Here is a 19,681-nt window from a genome sequence, read left to right as displayed (position 1 = left end):
CTACTAGTCTAGTAATTTTAAACAAATCCTTAATCAGAGTTGCTTTGAGTTATTAGAATTACTGGATGAGAGTCGTTCCAAATATCAAGATAAGAGGGCTCTGGTACTGAAAAAGAAAATGGTGTGAGCAGGGATCGAACCTGGCACTTTTGATTTCGCGATGAATGCGTCAAGTGAGGCATCAAAATGAGCAAGATGATGACAGCCTCAACTTTCAAAAAATCATAATAAATCCAATAAAATAGATAAAAATATAAAAGTAATATCAAAAGAAAGAGCAAAAAGCAAAAAGCTCCGCAGAAGTCTTTCACATAGTCCGCTGCATGCTTTCTCACGGTGGTGTTCCACTTAGGCAAGTCTCACGCTCGCTGATGCTACTTGACAACCCTCAGTCCCAGCAAACCAGACTTATGGTATCATAGTGTCAAATCAACTCGGGACAGACACGATAGCCCGCTAAGCTACTGGGATGGGGTTGGTTATCTGGACTCCTGATTTTACCCCTATAACTGAGAAACCATATCAACGCCAGCTTCTGACTTGGAGACTTCTAATATTAAGCCAACCAATACCTTTCTACTAGTGAATTTTTAACTTCATCATACTACGAAAAAGCACATATATAGGAATAGTATAGATATTGAATTTTGTAACGCTGGTATGCTGAGTCTTTCTAAGGTTTGGGTCATATGTAGCAATAGTATTCAACAAGATGCAATATTTACTGGTAGAGGCAAGTCTCTCCTAGCTCTCGCCTTGTGTATGGTCTACCGATATAATATTTGATCAACCATCTCACCAATGGCCAAGGAGCTCGTCAAGCCAGGACTCTCGATTCCTAGCAAGTTCACAAAACCAGGGAAGCCCTGTTCTTCCTGGATAACGAAATCCTGAAAAGTGGCTCCAATATTTACACCACCACCACGAGATAACTTTGGTCGAATGCCACAGTAATCCAGTGAGATCGCCGAGGGATCCACGCCAGGCATATAAGCCAGGATCTCCGGGATAGCCTCCTTCAGGCGCGCAGGACTGGGCTTTAGGTCATTGGGATCATCTACCCATTCCACATCTGGACCAAAGCGAATACGACCACCCATATCCAATGTGAGATGAGTGCCGAGACCGCCATGGCCGGGTACAGTTGCTGGGTAAACGAGGACAGAGGTTCGCGGGTTAGACGCGCCGTAGGAGAAGTATGTACCCTTTGCATAAAATGGAGTGCGGTGTCGCTCAATTGGAAGGATGAGGTTGTTGATAGCGCATGCGCCGTGCCCAGGCGCTGTTTATAAGAGTCTCCGCTGTGATAGAAGTAACCGAGCCGTCTTCGTCGGATACGGCTGTGATTTTGTATCCCTCGCCAGGGATGTAATCTACGTCCGTAACGCGTGTTTTGAATGCGCAATCGCCACCACGGTTTTCAAAATCACCATGCAGATATGTCATCAGGGCATGGCTGTCCACAATACCGGTCGTTTCACTTTCGACTATACCCGCATCGGCTTTAACGGCTGGTTCGCGGCGGGCTGCTTCCTCTGCTGTAATGAGTCGAGTTGGCGCATCACTTAAATTTTGTGCATGCGCGTGCACTCGAAGACAAGACTCCCATTGTTCATCTGTCTGTGCAACAATCCATTTCTTTGTATTGCGGTGGGGAATATCGTGCTTTGAGCATAGGTCGTATAGCATGTTACGTCCTTTTATACACAGTTTCGTTTTGAGGGAGTCCGCAGGGTAGTATAGTCCAGCATGCATGACCTATTATTTTTGAACAATAGTTTGTTAGCTATGTTGTCCATGTGGATTGTGCCTTCAAGTTCGGGTCAATCTTACCTCCGAGTTTCGGCTACTGGTCTCTGTTCCCACCGCATCATGTCTCTCCAAGAGAATTGTAGAGGTACCTTCGCGGGCTGCTAATTGTCTAGCAGCTGCAAGTCCAACCACACCGGCGCCAATGACCTATTGCGCGTTAATTTAGGGGCTCCGGAGCATTTTTACTACTCCACACCGTCGGTAGCATTCCGCCGCGGAGAGCAGCTTAAGGGAACTCACTGCATGGGTAAAGTCCGCTTGAGCGACACGCGAGCTTGAAAAACAGCGTTTGGAAGCAAATTTCCGCGTTTGGAAGCTTCCAATTCCACGCAGCAACATCCTGGCGTTAAGGGGAATTTTGTGGTCACATTGTTGGAGATGGCAGAAGGAATCTTGGGGCGGGGATGACGCCGATCGCCAGGCCCACTCTGCGCAACATTAGCGTGGCATCACGCCATGTAAATGATTGCGCACGACACTGAAGAACTCGTTCAGAATGCCAAATTAAGAAAAAAAAGTCAAGATTGGAAAATGAATTCATAAATTAAGAGAATATAAATCTAACAACCCCCAAAGACCTGGTGAAATTTACATTGCTTGGTCTAGGCACTATACAATGATCTAGCGCTTGTTGCAGCTTTTAAGCATCTCGTCCAAATGCTTGTAATGGTATTAGCATGAATTCGAATCCACAATGGAAATGAAAAATGGGACACTCACCAGTCTTTGCTCAGTCGCTAACTTTCCTTGGGTATCCTATAATCCAGTAAGCATATTGCGTTAGGATATGATAGAGTCAGGATGGACGTACACTAATGATGGTTAATATCAATGAATAATTGTTGAACAGAAACCGCTCTCTACGCTTCGCATCTGTACCATTTCGACTCAACTTCGCCAGGAGGGAATCGAATTCGGAGCGCAGACGAGCCAAACTGTTGGAGACAGGCTCATCGTCCCCGGCATCCATACTAAGCACCAGAATACCGTGGAGAAGTTGGCCAAATCTCTGAGTGAGAAAATGAGGTGCAGATGACTGTTTCAAATCATCACCACCTGCGATAGAAAGAGCAGACATTGCACTGCGTCCGGTATTTGATCCAACGCGCTTAAGAGACTCGCTGTGAAGATCCATGATAACTTGGAAGCGTGGCCACAGCTGCATATTGATACCGTTCACATAAGAATCTACAACGGGGACTTTGCGGCGTTGTAGTTCAAAAGCCGAATGCTGGTTCAAGCGAACGCACATTAAGACTTCCCAGCGAGTCTGTCGTGTTTTCAATGAGCTTTTTGGTGAGGTTTCGGCCAAATGTGAACAATTGTTCGAAAATCTCCGCAGCGTGGCGTGAGATTTGGTGGAATGTCAAAGAAGAAAAGAACTCAGTGAGGAAAGAGTACTCGGTGGAGATGTTGTCTACCAGAGCAACATTGAAATTCCGAAACGGTACTTCTATTCCATGAAAAGCATGGTCCTCCTCAGCAAGGTAAGATGATATAGCCGGTTGGTGCCCATTGCGGAGAATATCAATCCGTCGACCTAGTGAAAAAGGGTCGTGTGCAGCAGAGCCAGCTCGGCCGCCAGGGAGGATATTTCCTAGAGATGATCAGCATTCCTGTTGAAAAAAAGGCACAAAATTAAGTAAAGCCTTACCTGCTCTGTGTGTTGAAGTATCACCGCCGAGTACCTCATTTCGGTCACTGGGGTAGACCTTGATCTTTTCGAGGGCTTGAAGATAACGGGTGAAATTGGATGCATAATACCAGCGCATTGTATTGATGTATGCCTGGCAAATTTCCCCAGCAAGGGTTGGGTGGACCTTTGATAGATAGGTATAAAGGTCTTTAAACTTCACCAGCCTTTGTTGTTGAATTATTTGCGCGTTGATGTTTGGTGACCGCATCGCCCGGATTTGAGAGACCAAGTAGTCGCGAATGCGTTCGATTGCCTAAACGGGGTGACTTGGGTTAGATATATTATTTGATGTTAGTATGGGCGGTATCTCTTACTTTATTCTTCAAGTCGACCAAAAGTGGCTGCACATCCTCAATGGCCTTGGAGCCTGCTGGGGAAGCTGCCTTAGATTCGATACTTGTTGTCCGAGCATCAATCTCGTTCAGGGCGCGCACCCAATTCTCATCCATGGGACCTTCAACGATTGTACGAACAGCCTTTGGTGAGATACTTATCTCCTCTACCGCTGGGCCGAGTAACCGTTCAACATTCCTTCGGTTCTCGAGCATCGCATTCAGCTGGGTAGATCGGGTTTGCAGGGTTTCAATTTCCGCCGACACGGCACCCAGCTCCGTTTGGAAGTCATTCAGGTAAAGCTCTACTGATTTGGAAACATCATCACAACCACTGATAGCCGTATGGAGATCCTGGAATTTGTCTCGCTCCTGTTCGAACTGCTGTGTTGTTTGCGCATTGACATCGCTCGTAGCGGACTTCCTAAACGGCTTTGGATCCGTCTTGGTCACAAACTCCTCCAAGCTCAATCCATCGAAATCAATTACCTCTATCAGTTCCGATGGTCTCTGTTGTGGCTTTGTAGATAGCTGCGGTACATCCTTTATCTGAGTCTCCTTTCGAATGATTCCATTCAAGACCTCGAGCGGATCGGGCACTGTAGCCGGGCGTGGTCGCTGGGCACTAGTCTGTCTTAGCCCTGTATCATTGGGTGAGCGGGTTGAAGGGCCGGTAATGGAAGCGGTCGAGTCATTCGGAGAAACCAATAATGACGTGGAGGAAGTTCTCGAAGCATTGCCGGGACGAGAGTTGTAGGGGCCACGAGACAATTGGGAAGATGAACGTCGGGGCAAGGATGGATTTCGAGGACCTCCTGAAGGGGTTGATTGACCCGAAATGCGGTCGCGCCACATTTTAGAATTAAGAAAGGAACATAGAAGGGTATAAAAAAGGGGAAGAGTAAGCGGATGATATATTATTCCCTGAATGATTATCCAAGTAACTAATGGAATTGAAGCCAAAGCAACCAAACAGCAATTCCCGGGGACGCTAGTCCCAAATAGGTATAGCGACGCAGCCCCCCACCACAAAGGCTTTTTCTGTCTTTTCTGGTCAGAGAAAACTCCTCTTCTCTCTATTCCCTTCACCTCTCTTTATCCCTTTTTTTCTATACCCCTGCCCCTCAAATCCCACTTCACAATGTCTGACGAGGTATGGAACATACTCCCCTAAGCTCCATTTTCCGATCCCACCCTTGTGCTTTTCCCCCCAGCGCATTGTGTGCGTGAGCCCCGCATCGAGAGTCTCCCCTCTTTTTTTCGGGTGCACCACTATACAACCCCTCTCTCGAGTCCGGCGGACAGCATCTTCCAATTTATTTTTTCTAAACTAACATGCCTATAGCAGCACGACGTCACCTTCGAGTCGGCCGATGCCGGCGCTTCGACCACCTACCCCATGCAGTGTTCCGCTCTGCGCAAGAACGGTCACGTCGTCATCAAGGGCCGCCCCTGCAAGATCGTTGACATGTCCACCTCCAAGACTGGCAAGCACGGTCACGCTAAGGTCCACATGGTCGCCATTGATATCTTCACCGGCAAGAAGCTCGAGGATCTCTCCCCCTCCACCCACAACATGGATGTTCCCCACGTCTCCCGCAAGGAGTACCAGCTTGTAAGTGTCCTTCGGACAGATTCCCTTCAAATCAGAATGACCCAGGCTGACTTCATATCCCTTTCCAGCTGGACATCACCGACGATGACTTCCTCTCCCTCCTGAAGGATGACGGTGACACCAAGGATGATGTCAAGATCCCCAAGGGTGAGGTTGGTGAGCGTATCAACCGCATGTTCAAGGATGAGAACAAGGACGTCAGTAAGTACACCCGGCAAGATCATGTCATATTCATGATCGATCTCTTTCTCCCGTGGTGAATCCCGCTAACAATGCATCTTTCAGACGTTATCATCCAGAGCGCCATGGGTGAGGAGGCCGCTGTTGAGGCCAAGGAGGCTCCCAAATAAACGCCATATCCCGGGATTTTCCACTGTTATGTCAACCGTTACGTTTTAAAAAAGGGCATTTGTTCCCTCTCAAAAATTCATCTTCAATGGTTCAATGGCGGATTCAATCCGTGAGCCAATTGACAGAAGTCTCTTGCTTTCAGGATTCCCTTCCATCATTTTAGCCTTGGAAAGTAGGCTGGACCGACGAGAAGAATTGCTTTGGTTGGCATAATATGTGTTCTCCGAAGATCAGTTCTGAGTCCCAGCGTCTCATAATAGTGTGATGAACGAATAAATAAATGTTGCTGAGCTACTAGTAGTGTCAACCGTAAATTGATCAATCGCTCCACTATTGAGGCTAAAAAAAGATCTCAAATATTGACTAGTAGTAATGGTCGATCTACGTATTTTTGTAGATGATGTCTATTCAAAAATACAGGGCACTCTCTCACGCTGATGGCCGCAAACTTCTTGTTGAAGATTCAAGTTCAATGTTGAATGACTGGTAAAAATCGGCGGTGGAAGGACAAGGGCAGAAATCGGGGGGAACATTGAAAACTACGTTCCGACCCGTCAAATTCAACCTCAACCACACTAGGTACCATTGATCGGCATGACCCCATTGCCCCGGCATGGACTATGTCACGCGAGGGGTCTGCGGCCAAGAGTCATGCCGTGAACGAAGGTACTATCTCGATAACGGTCTCTGGTTCTGTCGGCGCGGCCATTTACAGGAGGTATGCACGAATCCTGCCTTTGTCCTACCTACCCACATCACCGCTTCAAAAGCTGCTATGAGAAGAATGTTCAAACTAAAATTTACCTAGGGTCGTCAAATCGAAGAAGATCCAGATGATTTTGGAACTCAGGGTAGAACCCATCGGGTGAAGCATGAAAAGGAGGAGAGATCTCGAAAGAGTATGTATCGCATTCCAGTGGGCTCACGCCATAAATCTCAGCGTTACTAACCTAATTCTGTAGCTGCGCGAGGCCGGCAGGCAAATACCCTTTTATTGCAGGGCTATCAATTGATTCTATGGCAACAATGTCATGCTTTAGTGAACGAACATGGCTTCCCAGAGGAATTAGAGGTAAATGGCTTAGATAAACTGTTTGTCTAGCTTCTAGAGTCACGTACTAATTAACTATATAGGGAGTGGTTCGCGACCTTTGGGCTCTAAGGCTCCGTGGCTTTTCTCTGAAGATTACCCAGTCTGCTGAAGATGAGGGTGATGAAAGTGAGCCAGAGCTTTTTAGTTCCCAAGCTTCGGCGACAGAAGATTCAGATGAAATGGGTTTAAAGTCAAGATCTAGATACCTTGAATGGCCACGATTGATTGAAGCTGTCTGTCTTTGCTATCTAGCATCTGTTTTGATGCGGTTGCCAATCTGCGTCCACGACTTGCATCGGTATGTTATTTGTTCATCAACTATTATGCAATGCCAGTTTGGATGATAAAAACTTGATAGTGATCATTCTAACCATTATATTCGTCCTGCAGGTTAATAGTCCGACAGGAACTTCCATATATCAGGGCATTGAAAACCGTCCCTTCAGAGATCAAGCACAAACTTCCTCCAGAGTTTGTTGCAATCCTTGATATCAAAGTAAGTTACCTTAAAAAAGCATCGTGTCTGAAATTTCAATAAGGACCTTACTAATTCTCAAAATAGAAAATCCCAAAATTGGAAACACTTCATCGGACATGTCGGGATCTAGCCATCTTCTATCAACGCAAGTTTGGAATTGTGCTTCCCTCAATGAACTCTCCCATCATATTATACCGCCATATCAAACGACTAGCAGTTCCAAGTATGAAATAATGCCAATATTCCTTACATGGAGAAGACTAACAGAGAACAGTTGATGTCTACGAGATAATCAAAACTTTGCAAAGTTACCTCGGATTCACATTCAAATATCCCGACCAACTTGCCGAAAACAGGCGGAAACATTCACTTCATCTGCCTGAAGTCCAAATGGTCGTTCTTATCGTAATGGCTACGAAGCTGCTCTTCCCATTTGATGATATAGAGCGACATCCAGCCACAACTATGGAACCCGCCACACAAAGCATGAACTGGCAGGCATGGATGCAAGCGCAGCAGCAATTTGATGCCGAGAAAGTCACCGGTGTGGAAATGGGCAAAGAAAAGATCATTCAAATGACCGACTCGGATGTCTTGGGGATGGACCCCAGCAAACTCGACGAGTATATGGACTGGTATGAAAAGAGCTGGTTGGGCACCCAAGCAGTCACAAATCAGATCACAGATTTGTTCCCTGTCAGCCAGGAATTTCCACAGCCTCTACCTGACTCCGAAGAGGCGCCTGAGATCCCTGTTGAGGTGAACAATGAGGAAGAAGCCTTAAATACTATGCTCCAGCGCGTTATGGAAAGTGTAGTTGCCGTGCCCTCAGTGCCACGCGAAGAGGGCAAGAGACCTCCCAGGCCAGGTGTCTGGTACCATCGATACCGTTGGGTGTCTACACTTCCGGAAAAGGCACGATTATTTTACGAAATATCAGCTCAACTTGCAGGTGTTGACTTAGAAACACTTGTTAGAGCTGTTACCGTTGCTGAATGGCGGGTTGCTCATTGGCAAGACGAGCAACGTCGCGCGGATTATGCGGAATTTGGATTTGATTCTAATGAGGAAGATGATGATATGTATGGTGAGGTAGGTGGAGATAATGAAGATTTGGATGAACTTCAACTTCGTGAACTTCATGAACAATGGTCGGACTTGGATGTTGATTAGGATCTGTGATGTATGAATTATTGCATAATGGCGCTACTTGGATTACCATTACCGGACGGAATAATGGAAGTACATTTTATTTTATTTTTAGAAGGTTTTGTGTTCGAGATACTGTAGATTTGAAAAAAAAAGAATGAAATTTAAAATTAAAAGATGAGCACTGAGAATACAATTCAAATGTTCCTTGCAAGTGGGCAACATTGAAAGTACCCCAGGCCATGAAGTATAACGATGTTGTCATAAACGAGGCGGTTATGAGGTCACGTGTTAGTCTTACCCAAAAGCGGTAAGATGCGGGTGCTAATTCTAGGGCTTTAGGGTAAGTCCGGTTGTTCCACCTTTGCTAAGCGAGAAATCCTCAAATTGTCATCGACTCCTCCGCCTCGAACACAGCGACCGACCGCCGACACCAACGAAAACTCGCAACCAGTATGTGCCCCGAAACACGTTGCTACGCATTCCTGAAGTCCCTGTGAACATGACGAGCTAACTTTTCCCTTTTTCCTCGCTTCCAGTGCAGATGTAGGTCGTCCCAAACTCTCGATAGCCCGCAATTCGTCAACGTTGAACGCAACCACCGCTACGAAGCAACCAAGCACAAGAACAAAACTGGAGAACATGCCACTAATACGGCTCGATATAGTTTCGTCAAGACCCTGACGGGTAAGACCATTACCCTCGACGTCGAGTCGAGCGACACCATCGACAACGTCAAGACCAAGATCCAGGACAAGGAGGGCATTCCCCCTGACCAGCAGCGTCTGATCTTCGCCGGCAAGCAGCTCGAGGATGGCCGCACCCTGAGCGACTACAACATCCAGAAGGTATGAGGCACTTTTGATTCTGGGTCGACTATCGGTTCTATTCTATTCGCATTCGTATTCGATATCGACTTGGCTCGGGGCGTGAAATGGGATTCGGATGTGTCGGGATTGGATCTACGAGGAGGAATATTCGCGGAGTTTCTGAAAAGAGGAGGAATATTCAACTGCCGCCAATGATTCGATACGATTGCAAACAGAACAGACGACTTGTGCGACATCAATGGAACCGTCACTGACATGTTCGTTTCAATCTCTATAGGAGTCCACCCTTCACCTTGTCCTCCGTCTGCGTGGTGGTATCATTGAGCCTTCCCTCAAGGCCCTTGCCTCCAAGTACAACTGCGAGAAGTCCATCTGCCGCAAGTGCTACGTACGTGAACCTCAACCTTGAACCCATTATTCGATTCCCGTGCGCCAGTCAGATTTGGCTAGGCCACTTGAATAATCGGCGGCGAATACCCAATCACAACATTCCAATCAACTCGACTAACATGCTCTACACAGGCCCGTCTTCCCCCTCGTGCCACCAACTGCCGTAAGAAGAAGTGCGGTCACACCAACCAGCTCCGCCCCAAGAAGAAGCTCAAATAGACGACTCGCTTCTACGGTGTTGTGCTCGGTGTGCTGTGGTGCCGATTCCAGGTCTGGTGTTTGGCTGGGATGCGACACGGAGAGGTTTTTACATGGCGTTAGAAATGATGAAACAATCACAGCCAGAGTCATCCTTTTGTTAGTTGGCTCCTCTTGAGGTCCACGTCGCAATCCATGAATTAAAGTAAAAGTTCAAAACGTTCAATTGTTTCATATTCCATTTCCGTGTCATCATTGATAGAGTGGGATTTCTTTGGAGAGTGCGGGGCTCGGCATTGAGATCATTACGATCAGGTCCAAGACTCCGGATCTACTGTGCGATAAGTACATGGAGGGGCTAGTTCTTGACTGTCAGGCCCCACTCTTTAGTAGAATTGCTCTATTCTTAGGGTGGGAACGATGTCTAAGACTGTCAACTGGTAGACTTCCAGCCACTGCGAAATACATATACATACAACTACCAAACCTCATTCTTATGAGAAAACATTCAATTGCAATGATCAAGCCGTCAACAGCTTGTAAGCGCAGATACGATACAAATGTGGCTGATCTTCAGGCCACTGCTATAAGAAAACATGAGGAGTTCACCATGTCGCGCCAGTAAACCCAGCGAGGTGTACATTTTCACTCTACTAAGGAGCTAACTCATGGCCACTGGCATGCTCAAAACATCATCCGGCGCGTGCTGTCGTTATCATTTTCATCGCTCTGATCCTTGTTCTTCTTGGAGACAGGGCTCGCGTGGCTATAGATATCGAGTTAGCAAAAGACCGTCATCACCAACCCCAGACAACAAGCCCAAAGTAGAAACGGAAGTGGACTCACGCAAAGAAAAGGATCTTAATCGCAATAGCCAGTCCAGCATGCAAAAGCACAACCAAGATCAAAAGAATCTTGCTGGCCTTCGCATCCGTAGCATTCAACACGGGGTAAAGGTTTCGCAACAAGAAGAAGACTGTCCAAGCAAAGCCCACACCCACAAGCGCCCAGTTCAACGCTGTGAGGGGACTCCAACTAACCAACGCAACTGCAATCCACACCAAGTTAGAGTACCCGTATAAAGCCCAGCACTCAATCAGATCAGCGGTCGAGCTCCCGAACCAGCGCAGAGCTCCCCAAAGCGCAATGGGCAAGAGACCCGTGTATCCGTAAATCAGGCCCGCGGCACCAGACAGAAGAGTAAAGTCATACTCAAAGTGCTTGTCGTCGTTATTGGAAAGCCATTGTGAGATGGTTCCTGTGAGGAACAGAATCACGACTACGGTCGTTGCGATCCAGACAGGTCCGTACAGGTCGGCATTGCCTTCGAGAACGTCAAGGAAGTTCGAGCGTGGGTACAGAGCTGCAACACAGCGGCGAAGGACTTCGTTTGTGTCGACGTCAAAGAATCGCTCGTAGTAATGGATTGACCACCAGCTATGCTTGGTTGATGTGCCGCCAGGGGAACGGTCGCGGCCGCGGGAAGAAGAACCACCACCCAGGAACGGAGTTGAGTCGCCTTGGACCTTAGCGCTGCGCTGGTCGTTTTCAAAGTCTGGAGTTGCAGAAGAAGAAATTATTAGGATATCAGATCTTTCGAGTGTTGGGTCGTTGACTGATACTCACTGGATGGATGAAATTCAAGGTCCTCCTGCAGGTCTGTATGACCGAGGTCACCCTGTGAGCGCGTTAGAATGGGTTCATAATGGTATATATGAATTTGACCATACCTCTGCATCCACATCAACTACAACGTCATAACCCCGATTGGCCATGTTGGGTGTTTGGAGTTAGAGGTTGGATGTTGGAGAAGTTGAAGTGTACACATCAGCTTCCCGACAGGCGCCACCTTTCAGCCACACGTGCCCAGCAAGAAGCTGCATCACCAACATCAACAGTTTTTCCGACTATCAATTTTGAATAACTTTGTTTATTTGAAAAGTTGGCTTTTTCAAGCCTTTGTTATTGACTCACAGAACCGTGACCGATCAAGGATTCATCAAATGTGCGTTTTTAAGACCTGGGTATTAGTACCTAGGTACGAGCACCTCCACCGATATATACACACTACCTAGGTACTACTACAGGTACTATCACCTGGGCACCAGCTCAATCATGTTCCATCAATCGGAGCCTGAAGCCTTGGAGCTCATACTACCTACTAGTACTGCCAGCGGCAAAACATTGAATCGTGTCAGCTTCAAATAATATGTACTATCATGCCCACCTGGGCAGTTGTACATGTTTAGAATCGGTGCCAAGGTTGAACTTCAAAGTCGAAGATAATCAATGTTTTCAGTCAACTGGTCCACTTTGAAGTAACCAGAACCCAGGTACTATGTACCTCAAGTGCTACCATATGTAGGTAGGGAATCAATATCAAATATTAAGTAAATTGCTAGATTTCAACCTTGAAACTTGAAGCTTCTCAGGTGCCGTACCCATACCTTTTGTCTCTATTATACAGTTTAAAACCAAATTGGGTGAACTCATGCCTGAATGGCCTCGTGAAGTAACTTGAAGTATCAGGTGATACTGACCTACATATTCTGTAGGTATTCAAGTTCAAATAAATGAAGAAACGAATGATTGAACTCGACCGATATAGGCCCAGATCGACGCATCTAATCCCTTCTTGCGAAGATAGAAGGATGCCGCACCGACCAAAATAGCCAGTGTAACAGACCCCATCGTCCGGCGGTGCTTCCATGCAAATTCAAGAGCCTGCTTTCGGCGCTCCTCATTGTGAATTTGCCGATTTTGTTGCTCGAAGAGCCTTATCGCCTCCTGTACGTTGTAAATTTGAGACGGACCCCGGGATGTTTTGAGTACGCTGTATCGAGAAATATTTCTCCACATTCCGTGGGGAAGAGATTCGGGAGGGTGGTCTTTGAACAGTTGCTCTGCGCGTAAGATGTGGCCATCTAGATCCAGTGGCTGTGGAAGTTTAGAAAGTGTGAAGTGAAGCATCTCCGGTTCATCCACCGGGATATTCAAAAGCTCTTTCTTTCGGGAAAGAATCATGGCTGCGAAAAGGTAGATTGAGACTACCGGTTCTCGCGCCAACAAGAAATCGTACAGGCGAGCAATGTCACTGTATTCCTGGATATCGTGGGCGTACAGGGTCAGAGTAGCTGCCAGCGCGAAGAAAGGTTGAATGTGGGAGAGATGTTGACGCAAAGAGGGATCGGCAGCTTCAATGATGGCAGGTATGAGCTGTAGATGCTTGATAGCTGGAGACAGAGTTCGAAGCATATAGTCTCGAATGCGGAAAAGGGAGACTTGAGCCATGGCCAGTGCAGCGTGCTGGCTGCCCATGACCAGGAGAAAGACCTGCACAATATCATGGTATCCCTGGAAGTAACAGAGCATTGGGTAGTTGCGGAGGATCTGAGTGATGAGGCTCAAGAGCTGCTCTTTCTTTTCTGCAATCCCTTCTTCAGAGAGATCAGTAGGATAGTAGACAAATGCTCGGTTGACATCCAGGTCAACTTGCTCTTCATCGGCATGCTTTGGAAGTGTATTTGAGGGCTTCAGACTTCCCAAGTCCTGCTCACACTGCAGTAGAATTGGCCCTATACAGGAGTTAGCACTTGAAAAATGGGTTGAGCAAAGAACTTACAAGCGATTTGTCGGAGGCCATCCTCTAGCAATCCCCCTTTGCTTATAGCATGGAAAGCCAACGCTTCCACATCTTGAGAGTCGCAGGCTTTGCGGATAGCCTCTGCTTTTTCTGCCCAAGCGCTCCTTTTCAGCTGTGCATCGACAGATTCTTTTGACAAATCACTGTTTGATGATGGAAGTTTCTCGGTATCATAGAGAATAGACTCTGATGGACTCTCGTTAAGATGCTCTTTGGGATGTTCGATACTTGGTGAATCCATTGTCAAGATGTATGGAGACAGGCGAAGCTCCAGCGTTGGCCGATAGGCAGAAGAAACCAGGAAAAAACTTCAAAGCTGAATATTTGTAGTAGATGGAAATCCCGAAATCAGGCCATCTGGTCTTTGCTCAAGATGAGTACTATGATCTTGAACTGGAAAAGATGGAATCACAGCTTTTATCAGCCACTCTTCAAGCGACAGTGCAGCGCATGGGCTGGTGGTAATAAACTCCACACTCTTCAAGAAACCTCAAATTCCATGTGTCTATATCCCGACACAGCTGATCACAAGTTAGGGACAAAGAAAGGAGGATTGATATGCAAGTCGGGAGATAGACGCGGTCCCACTTTTAGTGGCCTAAGGCACCAAGGCCCAACGTGATTCCTCCACTTGCATGAACATTTGAGAGAAAAACATTCACGGATCCAGATTCAACCCCAAGACCTTCTTCAAAAAGGGACGGTGGAGAAAGGAGTTCTGCTGCAGAGAATATCAGAATAACTCAAGATCATACACTAAGACCGGATCTATTCCTGGCTGCTTTGCAATTGAGATCCCGCAGTGAGCCTGCAAAGCGCCCCGCAGGTTCGGAGATAGTCTTGGAAGATCGCACACTCCTACATGCTCTAGCCTAAGCCGGCAGCTGCTCGCTCTTTTTGCAACATCTGGAAGGGATATTAGACTTGAGGTTGTTTTTATGGTCTTTCATAGAGGCTCCAACCTGCTTGTTCTGAACTTCTAGTGCCTTATATGTGCAGGGTAGGTTACCTCCATTCAATCTGGATTTCTTATGTATTCAATGTTGATTTTATTTTAGAAGATACCCCAAAGATTATGCTAGATTACTGCTAGTGTATGGACTCTGATACCAGAACCAAAATCTAAACTCGATCGCCAACTGTTTCAGCCCAGAAGGGCATATCTCCAATGCAGTAAAGCTTTGGTTTATGGCTTCAAAAAATCCCTGAATCTCCTCTGCTGTGTAATATAATATACAGCAGGAATCTGGATAAGGAGCACACTATTTCAAAGAGATACTGTGACATTCTCTGCTGTGCACTTCCCAATATGAGTTTGTCTTGAACTCTAGGCGTCAGCACACATTTTCAAAACATTTGAACAAAAGCCTATTGGACAAGAAAAGGAAATCCATAGGCTGACTCTGAGTGAGAGTTCAAGTTTCCAGCCTTGTGTCGCTTATAAGCGAAACGCGTAGTACGCGTCTAATATCGGACGTTTTATCATTCTTTGTTGCGTCTTTCATCACTCTTCTCCCCACCATCCCTCTCCTTTTCCATGCATGCTTAACCACATATCACGCGTTTTTTTCATCGAAACTCATCAAGAAAGATTACTCTTCTATGATCATCCTCAAATATGGCTGATCCCACGTTAAACGATCTTTCCGACCTTGGGTTGCCCGTTCAACTCATTACAGAACAGCCCTATCGGGGACTTCTCGCGCAGACAATCCTTGCAAGTCCAATCATCAAATGGATTTTACCAGCACGTCTTCGCAGCAAAAATCACAACGATGTTGTATTTGTCAGCGCACAGCGAGTACAGATCAAGGAAGTGATGGACGGACAGTTTCTCAAGGATGTGATTCACAAAGCCGACTTCAATGGCCCTATCATAGGGGCGAAGGTTCTCAATGTGGAAAGAGAGCTTTCATTGGCCGCTCATCTCCGGGCAGAAGATTCCTATGATGGTCCCTCGCAAATTCTTGTCCTTTGCGTGGCTATGGTGGAGCTACAGTTTCTGTACTATTCGCCAGGCAATGGACTTGTTACCTTTCGGAAGCATCTACCACAGGGTGTGAGTCCAGAATGGCAGTATGGGAAACATATTGCAGTCGAACCAAGGCAAGTAATGTCAATATGATATAGGTTGGTTGGTAGCTAACTATAGCACAGATCTCGTGCGGTCGCAGTCAGCTCATCGGTGGAGTATTTTGGTATCTTGTGGCTTCAATCGCCTCACAATCTTCAAGATCAAATGAAAGCAGGAGTTTTGAACCCAGTAAAAGATGTGAGAATCTATTCCTTTCAGCTTTCAAGAAACAGACCCCAAAAACAAGTTTGACTAATATTTACGACAGGAGCAATTCTTCCCCATCGAAGGAAAGATCTTATTCCTCGAGTTTCTTTACCCCAAATCCATCAATGATAACAGCATTATCCTTCTAATTATTGTGGAGCGAGAGGGTCACACTGAAGTTATGACATACACCTGGAAAGAGAACCAAGATATGCGCAGTGTTCAACCGGAAATAAAGGAATTCAGACTCCGCAAGCAGCATAGTTTGCCAACCATGATTGTTCCCTTGACAAAACAGTCCTCTTTTCTGGTGGTGTCTCCCACGGGCATGGCGGTCTATCCTTGTGACGGCCAACAACGCCCGAAGAAATATCCGCTGGCTGCCTCCAATTCCGAAATCAGCGATGCTTCCATGTGGACTCGCTGGGCAAGACCAGCTCGCAACTGGATGTACAGTCAACAGCATGACGGAATTTATTTATGCCGTGAAGATGGCTGGATCTATCTTCTGGAGTTCGGCAATGATGGCGACTTGGAAACCCAAACTTCCCTTGGCAAAATCCATTGCGATGTTGACTTGGCATTCGACGTCCTTGATATGGGTCATGAGGGCGGCGATTTTATCCTAGCAGCAGGAAGCACTGGTGATGGCGGACTCTTCGTTCAAATGGCGAGAGAAAGCCCGAGATGTGTCCAACGTTTCGTTAATTGGGCCCCAATACGGGACGCTGCCATGGTTTATCCACAAGCAACACACATAATCAAAGGCGGCATTGCCCGTAATCGTCTATTTGCATCCTCTCAGTCGTCAGCTGGAAAAGGTGGTATCTATGAGTTTCGATGGGGAGTTGAAGCTGCTTTGGAATTCAACGTACCTCTTGATGACCTACCGAGCATTAGAGACATGTGGACCATGGTCGACAGTTACACTGGGGGCATTTACGTTCTTCTTTCTGACCCTGTCTCATCCTTACTTCTCTACACAGACTTCACAGAAGAAGGGATCATTGCTCTGAATGAGGACCAGACAGGATTGGCTGATGAACAAACCTTGGCTGCAGGATTCTCACCAGATGGTGCTCTCATTCAAATTACCGAGTCAGCCACACATCTGTTTATTCGACAAAATCCCAACCTGAATACCCGGATAGCACACAGGGAACAGATAGCTGTCCTTGCAGTGGCTGTCGAAGGATCACGCTCGATGATTGCCACTGCTGTGCGTCACGAGAGTAAATCTTATCTTTATGTGACTCGGATAATAGTCACAGCCGATGAAGCTCGCTTAGATCTTGATGAGCCAGTTCCTATCTTGAAGGAACCCATTTGTCTTTCACTGCAAACTTTCGGTGATATGACATTCATCTTCCTGGGGAATGCCGACGGGACTGTAACAGCCTTCGTCCTCGAAAGCAACACCCTCACCCAGGTCTTTGAAACCTCGATTATGCTTGACAATTATGACGCTGATCTTTCAATCGTCGTTGAAAGTATTGTCACCGTCCAAATCACTCCCAGAAATGGTTCTTTGCATGCCTTTCTACTATGTGGTTTGCGGAGTGGAATTCTAGTCCCCTTTGAGATTGACTTCAAGGGCCATGATTTAATCGGTGATTAGCCCTTGTTTAATTTGTCTAATACTGACTATTTTCTGAATCTTTACTGATAAAATATGTGTTTATATAGGACTGAAGCAAAAGGGAACAACTCGAATCGGCAGAACCTCCCTTCGACTTCAGAGCACGGGCTCATCTGCGATGTTTACCTGTGACAATGAGCTTTGGCAAGTGTCATATAGCCCTGATTGTATTCCATCAGAATGCTTCATCCGGAGAGTGTGGGTTACCGACCAGAACAACGTAAGCTTAACCCTGCCCCTCCAGCGCTTTTAAATTAGGATCTAATTCTTTTTTTTTCGCAGCCTGCATACTTTCCCACCTCGATTCATGGATTTGGCTTGATCTGTCCCGAAAATCCCGAACCAGATGCTTCAATAGGTCCTCTATTTTGCTTTACAGATGGGCAACTTCTCATATGTTCACTGAACCAAGAAGTGAAGAGCGTGCCGCGGTGCATTGAGATACCTGGAAATCCCAGAAGACTGATATGGTCACCTAATTTACAGTGCCTTGTTGTCTCTTACCAGACTCTGCAGGCAGAAGAGGAAATGCCTTTTACGAGAATGCTCACCTCCCATATTCAGTTCGTTGATCCTGACTTGCAGAAACCAATACTTCATCGCGGACCTGACGATCCCTGGAGGCCTGAATCGGCCGTTGGGGAGATGATAACCTGCCTAATGGATTGGGATTATGAGCGAGCGGGAGAAAAGTTCCACATGCTGGCTATCGGTACACACGTTCTATCCGTTCGTGAACGCGACCCGGACCAGGGCAGACTCGTCCTGATTTCGCCTCGTCGTGACCCATCAGATCCTTCCAAGATCATCTGCACCACTAAGCTTACTCGAATACTTGAAGGCCCAATTCAGGCAATAGCGGCTTATGGAGACAGCCTCATTATTGGAGCTGGGAATAGGCTCGTTCCCATGTCATCCAAGGATGCGAACCGAAAATGGCGTCGAAATGCTGGGACTGCATTGCCCTCTGCAATAGTATCCATTCACATCTTAAAGAACTTGATCTATGTGTTGACTGCTCGGCATTCCTGGTGTATCCTTGAAATTGCAGAACAAGGGACTGGATCAAACTCGGGTGCTTTCCTAATATGTCGCTCCTGGTGTCCTGTCGTCCTTGATGGACTCACTAGCATCCTTCACAACGGGAATAACCCAATGATTCTCATGAGCCACCGTGGTCGAGTTAATGCCGGAGTTATTGACTTGGGTCAGTGGGATGAGCGATCCCCCAATTTTTTCAACATTCAGCCAAAGACTCAGCTCCATCAATCGATCATACGATTTGTCTCTGGAGGCCAGGAGAATGGACCTTTTTACGGACTGAGCGTGACTGGCTCCATTTATCGTTTATCCATGCCTGATCCGAACCACACGCCTCTGCTGAGACTCCTGCAAAATATCGCCGAGAACAATGATATTCTTTGCCCATCCAAGCGCAACCGACGACACCAAAAGAAGATCCATGATCTGAGTAACTCCCGCATTGACGGAGACATCCTTGCGCGCCTTGGTCTGCGTGGCCCAGAGTTCCTGGATGGTCTCATCCAGCCGTCTGTTGATGCTCCAGAGCCAGATCACACAGAAACCATATTCCGTGCTCTGGCTCAGAGAACTTTGGGAGATTCGTCGACAGACGCGGTCATTGCCTGGCTCCGGAGACTTCTTGATGTACCATCCTAGACGCTCAGATAGAGTAGAGATCTTTGACCTCTTGCTTTTCACTTCTTTGTGCTGGTGAGATTGGGAGTTGAAGGGAAAGTTGAGTGTCTGTCAGTCTAGGCTGGTTGATTGAGAAAAGACACAAGATAACCTGAGACATGTAGACTAGAACTTTGCTCCAATAAAAAGCTGTTATCTTTATTTTATTTTCCCAAGCTGCTATATGGAATATGGCCCTTAGGAGGTGCCAGTGGTCCTAAATAGACGCATGGCTAACTTGCAAAGGTCTAGGTCTTGAGTCTTGACCTCTAGAAAATTCTACTATTTGCACGCTATCCATCGAATAATCTTGTCCATATCTGTCTCATTACTTCTCTGGTGTCCCTATCCTTCGTGATCCCTGGAATTGAAATAAGGAATAATGCCTATCAAAATACACCATCAACCAGGTATCACCAAAGCGGCTACCAATTAGTAGAATCAATAGCTATTGATAGAAAATGAGAACATAACTC

The 19,681-nt window shown here is 46.6% G+C and overlaps 7 protein-coding genes across 7 annotated transcripts; 4 read left to right on the top strand and 3 right to left on the bottom strand.

Annotated features, from left to right (window-relative positions):
• Positions 1–767: 767 nt before the first annotated feature.
• Positions 768–4,695, bottom strand: N7483_011028 (uncharacterized protein; the record flags this gene model as incomplete). Its single annotated transcript, XM_057094455.1, has 8 exons — positions 768–1,205; positions 1,318–1,758; positions 1,834–1,959; positions 2,533–2,568; positions 2,624–3,012; positions 3,059–3,409; positions 3,467–3,761; positions 3,823–4,695. The coding sequence occupies 8 exons, from the start codon at positions 4,693–4,695 to the stop codon at positions 768–770; spliced, it is 2,949 nt and encodes a 982-aa protein (XP_056940426.1).
• A 286-nt stretch (positions 4,696–4,981) lies between these two features.
• N7483_011027 (Eukaryotic translation initiation factor eIF-5A) lies at positions 4,982–5,805 on the top strand (the record flags this gene model as incomplete). The annotated part of the gene is made up of 4 exons (XM_057094454.1): positions 4,982–4,993; positions 5,186–5,455; positions 5,524–5,656; positions 5,741–5,805. The coding sequence occupies 4 exons, from the start codon at positions 4,982–4,984 to the stop codon at positions 5,803–5,805; spliced, it is 480 nt and encodes a 159-aa protein (XP_056940425.1).
• Positions 5,806–6,419: 614 nt separating this feature from the next.
• Positions 6,420–8,550, top strand: N7483_011026 (TFIIB-type zinc finger domain-containing protein; the record flags this gene model as incomplete). The annotated part of the gene is made up of 7 exons (XM_057094453.1): positions 6,420–6,524; positions 6,615–6,705; positions 6,769–6,878; positions 6,941–7,197; positions 7,290–7,395; positions 7,462–7,600; positions 7,652–8,550. 7 exons carry the CDS (start codon positions 6,420–6,422, stop codon positions 8,548–8,550), a joined length of 1,707 nt encoding a protein of 568 aa, XP_056940424.1.
• A 218-nt stretch (positions 8,551–8,768) lies between these two features.
• On the top strand, positions 8,769–9,965 carry N7483_011025 (ubiquitin-60S ribosomal protein L40; the record flags this gene model as incomplete). The annotated part of the gene is made up of 5 exons (XM_057094452.1): positions 8,769–8,816; positions 8,869–8,979; positions 9,066–9,374; positions 9,634–9,744; positions 9,879–9,965. 5 exons carry the CDS (start codon positions 8,769–8,771, stop codon positions 9,963–9,965), a joined length of 666 nt encoding a protein of 221 aa, XP_056940423.1.
• Positions 9,966–10,628: 663 nt separating this feature from the next.
• On the bottom strand, positions 10,629–11,719 carry N7483_011024 (Yip1 family protein; the record flags this gene model as incomplete). Its single annotated transcript, XM_057094451.1, has 4 exons — positions 10,629–10,710; positions 10,791–11,499; positions 11,571–11,622; positions 11,675–11,719. The coding sequence occupies 4 exons, from the start codon at positions 11,717–11,719 to the stop codon at positions 10,629–10,631; spliced, it is 888 nt and encodes a 295-aa protein (XP_056940422.1).
• A 790-nt stretch (positions 11,720–12,509) lies between these two features.
• Positions 12,510–13,828, bottom strand: N7483_011023 (TBC domain-containing protein; the record flags this gene model as incomplete). The annotated part of the gene is made up of 2 exons (XM_057094450.1): positions 12,510–13,519; positions 13,567–13,828. The coding sequence occupies 2 exons, from the start codon at positions 13,826–13,828 to the stop codon at positions 12,510–12,512; spliced, it is 1,272 nt and encodes a 423-aa protein (XP_056940421.1).
• A 1,377-nt stretch (positions 13,829–15,205) lies between these two features.
• thtA lies at positions 15,206–19,187 on the top strand (the record flags this gene model as incomplete). Its single annotated transcript, XM_057094449.1, has 5 exons — positions 15,206–15,702; positions 15,745–15,859; positions 15,930–17,478; positions 17,555–17,727; positions 17,790–19,187. 5 exons carry the CDS (start codon positions 15,206–15,208, stop codon positions 19,185–19,187), a joined length of 3,732 nt encoding a protein of 1,243 aa, XP_056940420.1.
• Positions 19,188–19,681: the final 494 nt, after the last annotated feature.

The sequence above is a fragment of the Penicillium malachiteum genome (assembly GCF_028827825.1).
Source record: "Penicillium malachiteum strain IBT 17515 chromosome Unknown utg000005l:1.0-9002435.0:326005.0-9005861.0, whole genome shotgun sequence".
Classification (NCBI taxonomy): domain Eukaryota; kingdom Fungi; phylum Ascomycota; class Eurotiomycetes; order Eurotiales; family Aspergillaceae; genus Penicillium; species Penicillium malachiteum.
The sequence above is the reverse complement of the archived record's forward strand: the minus strand, read 5'-3'. Positions and strand labels throughout refer to the sequence as shown.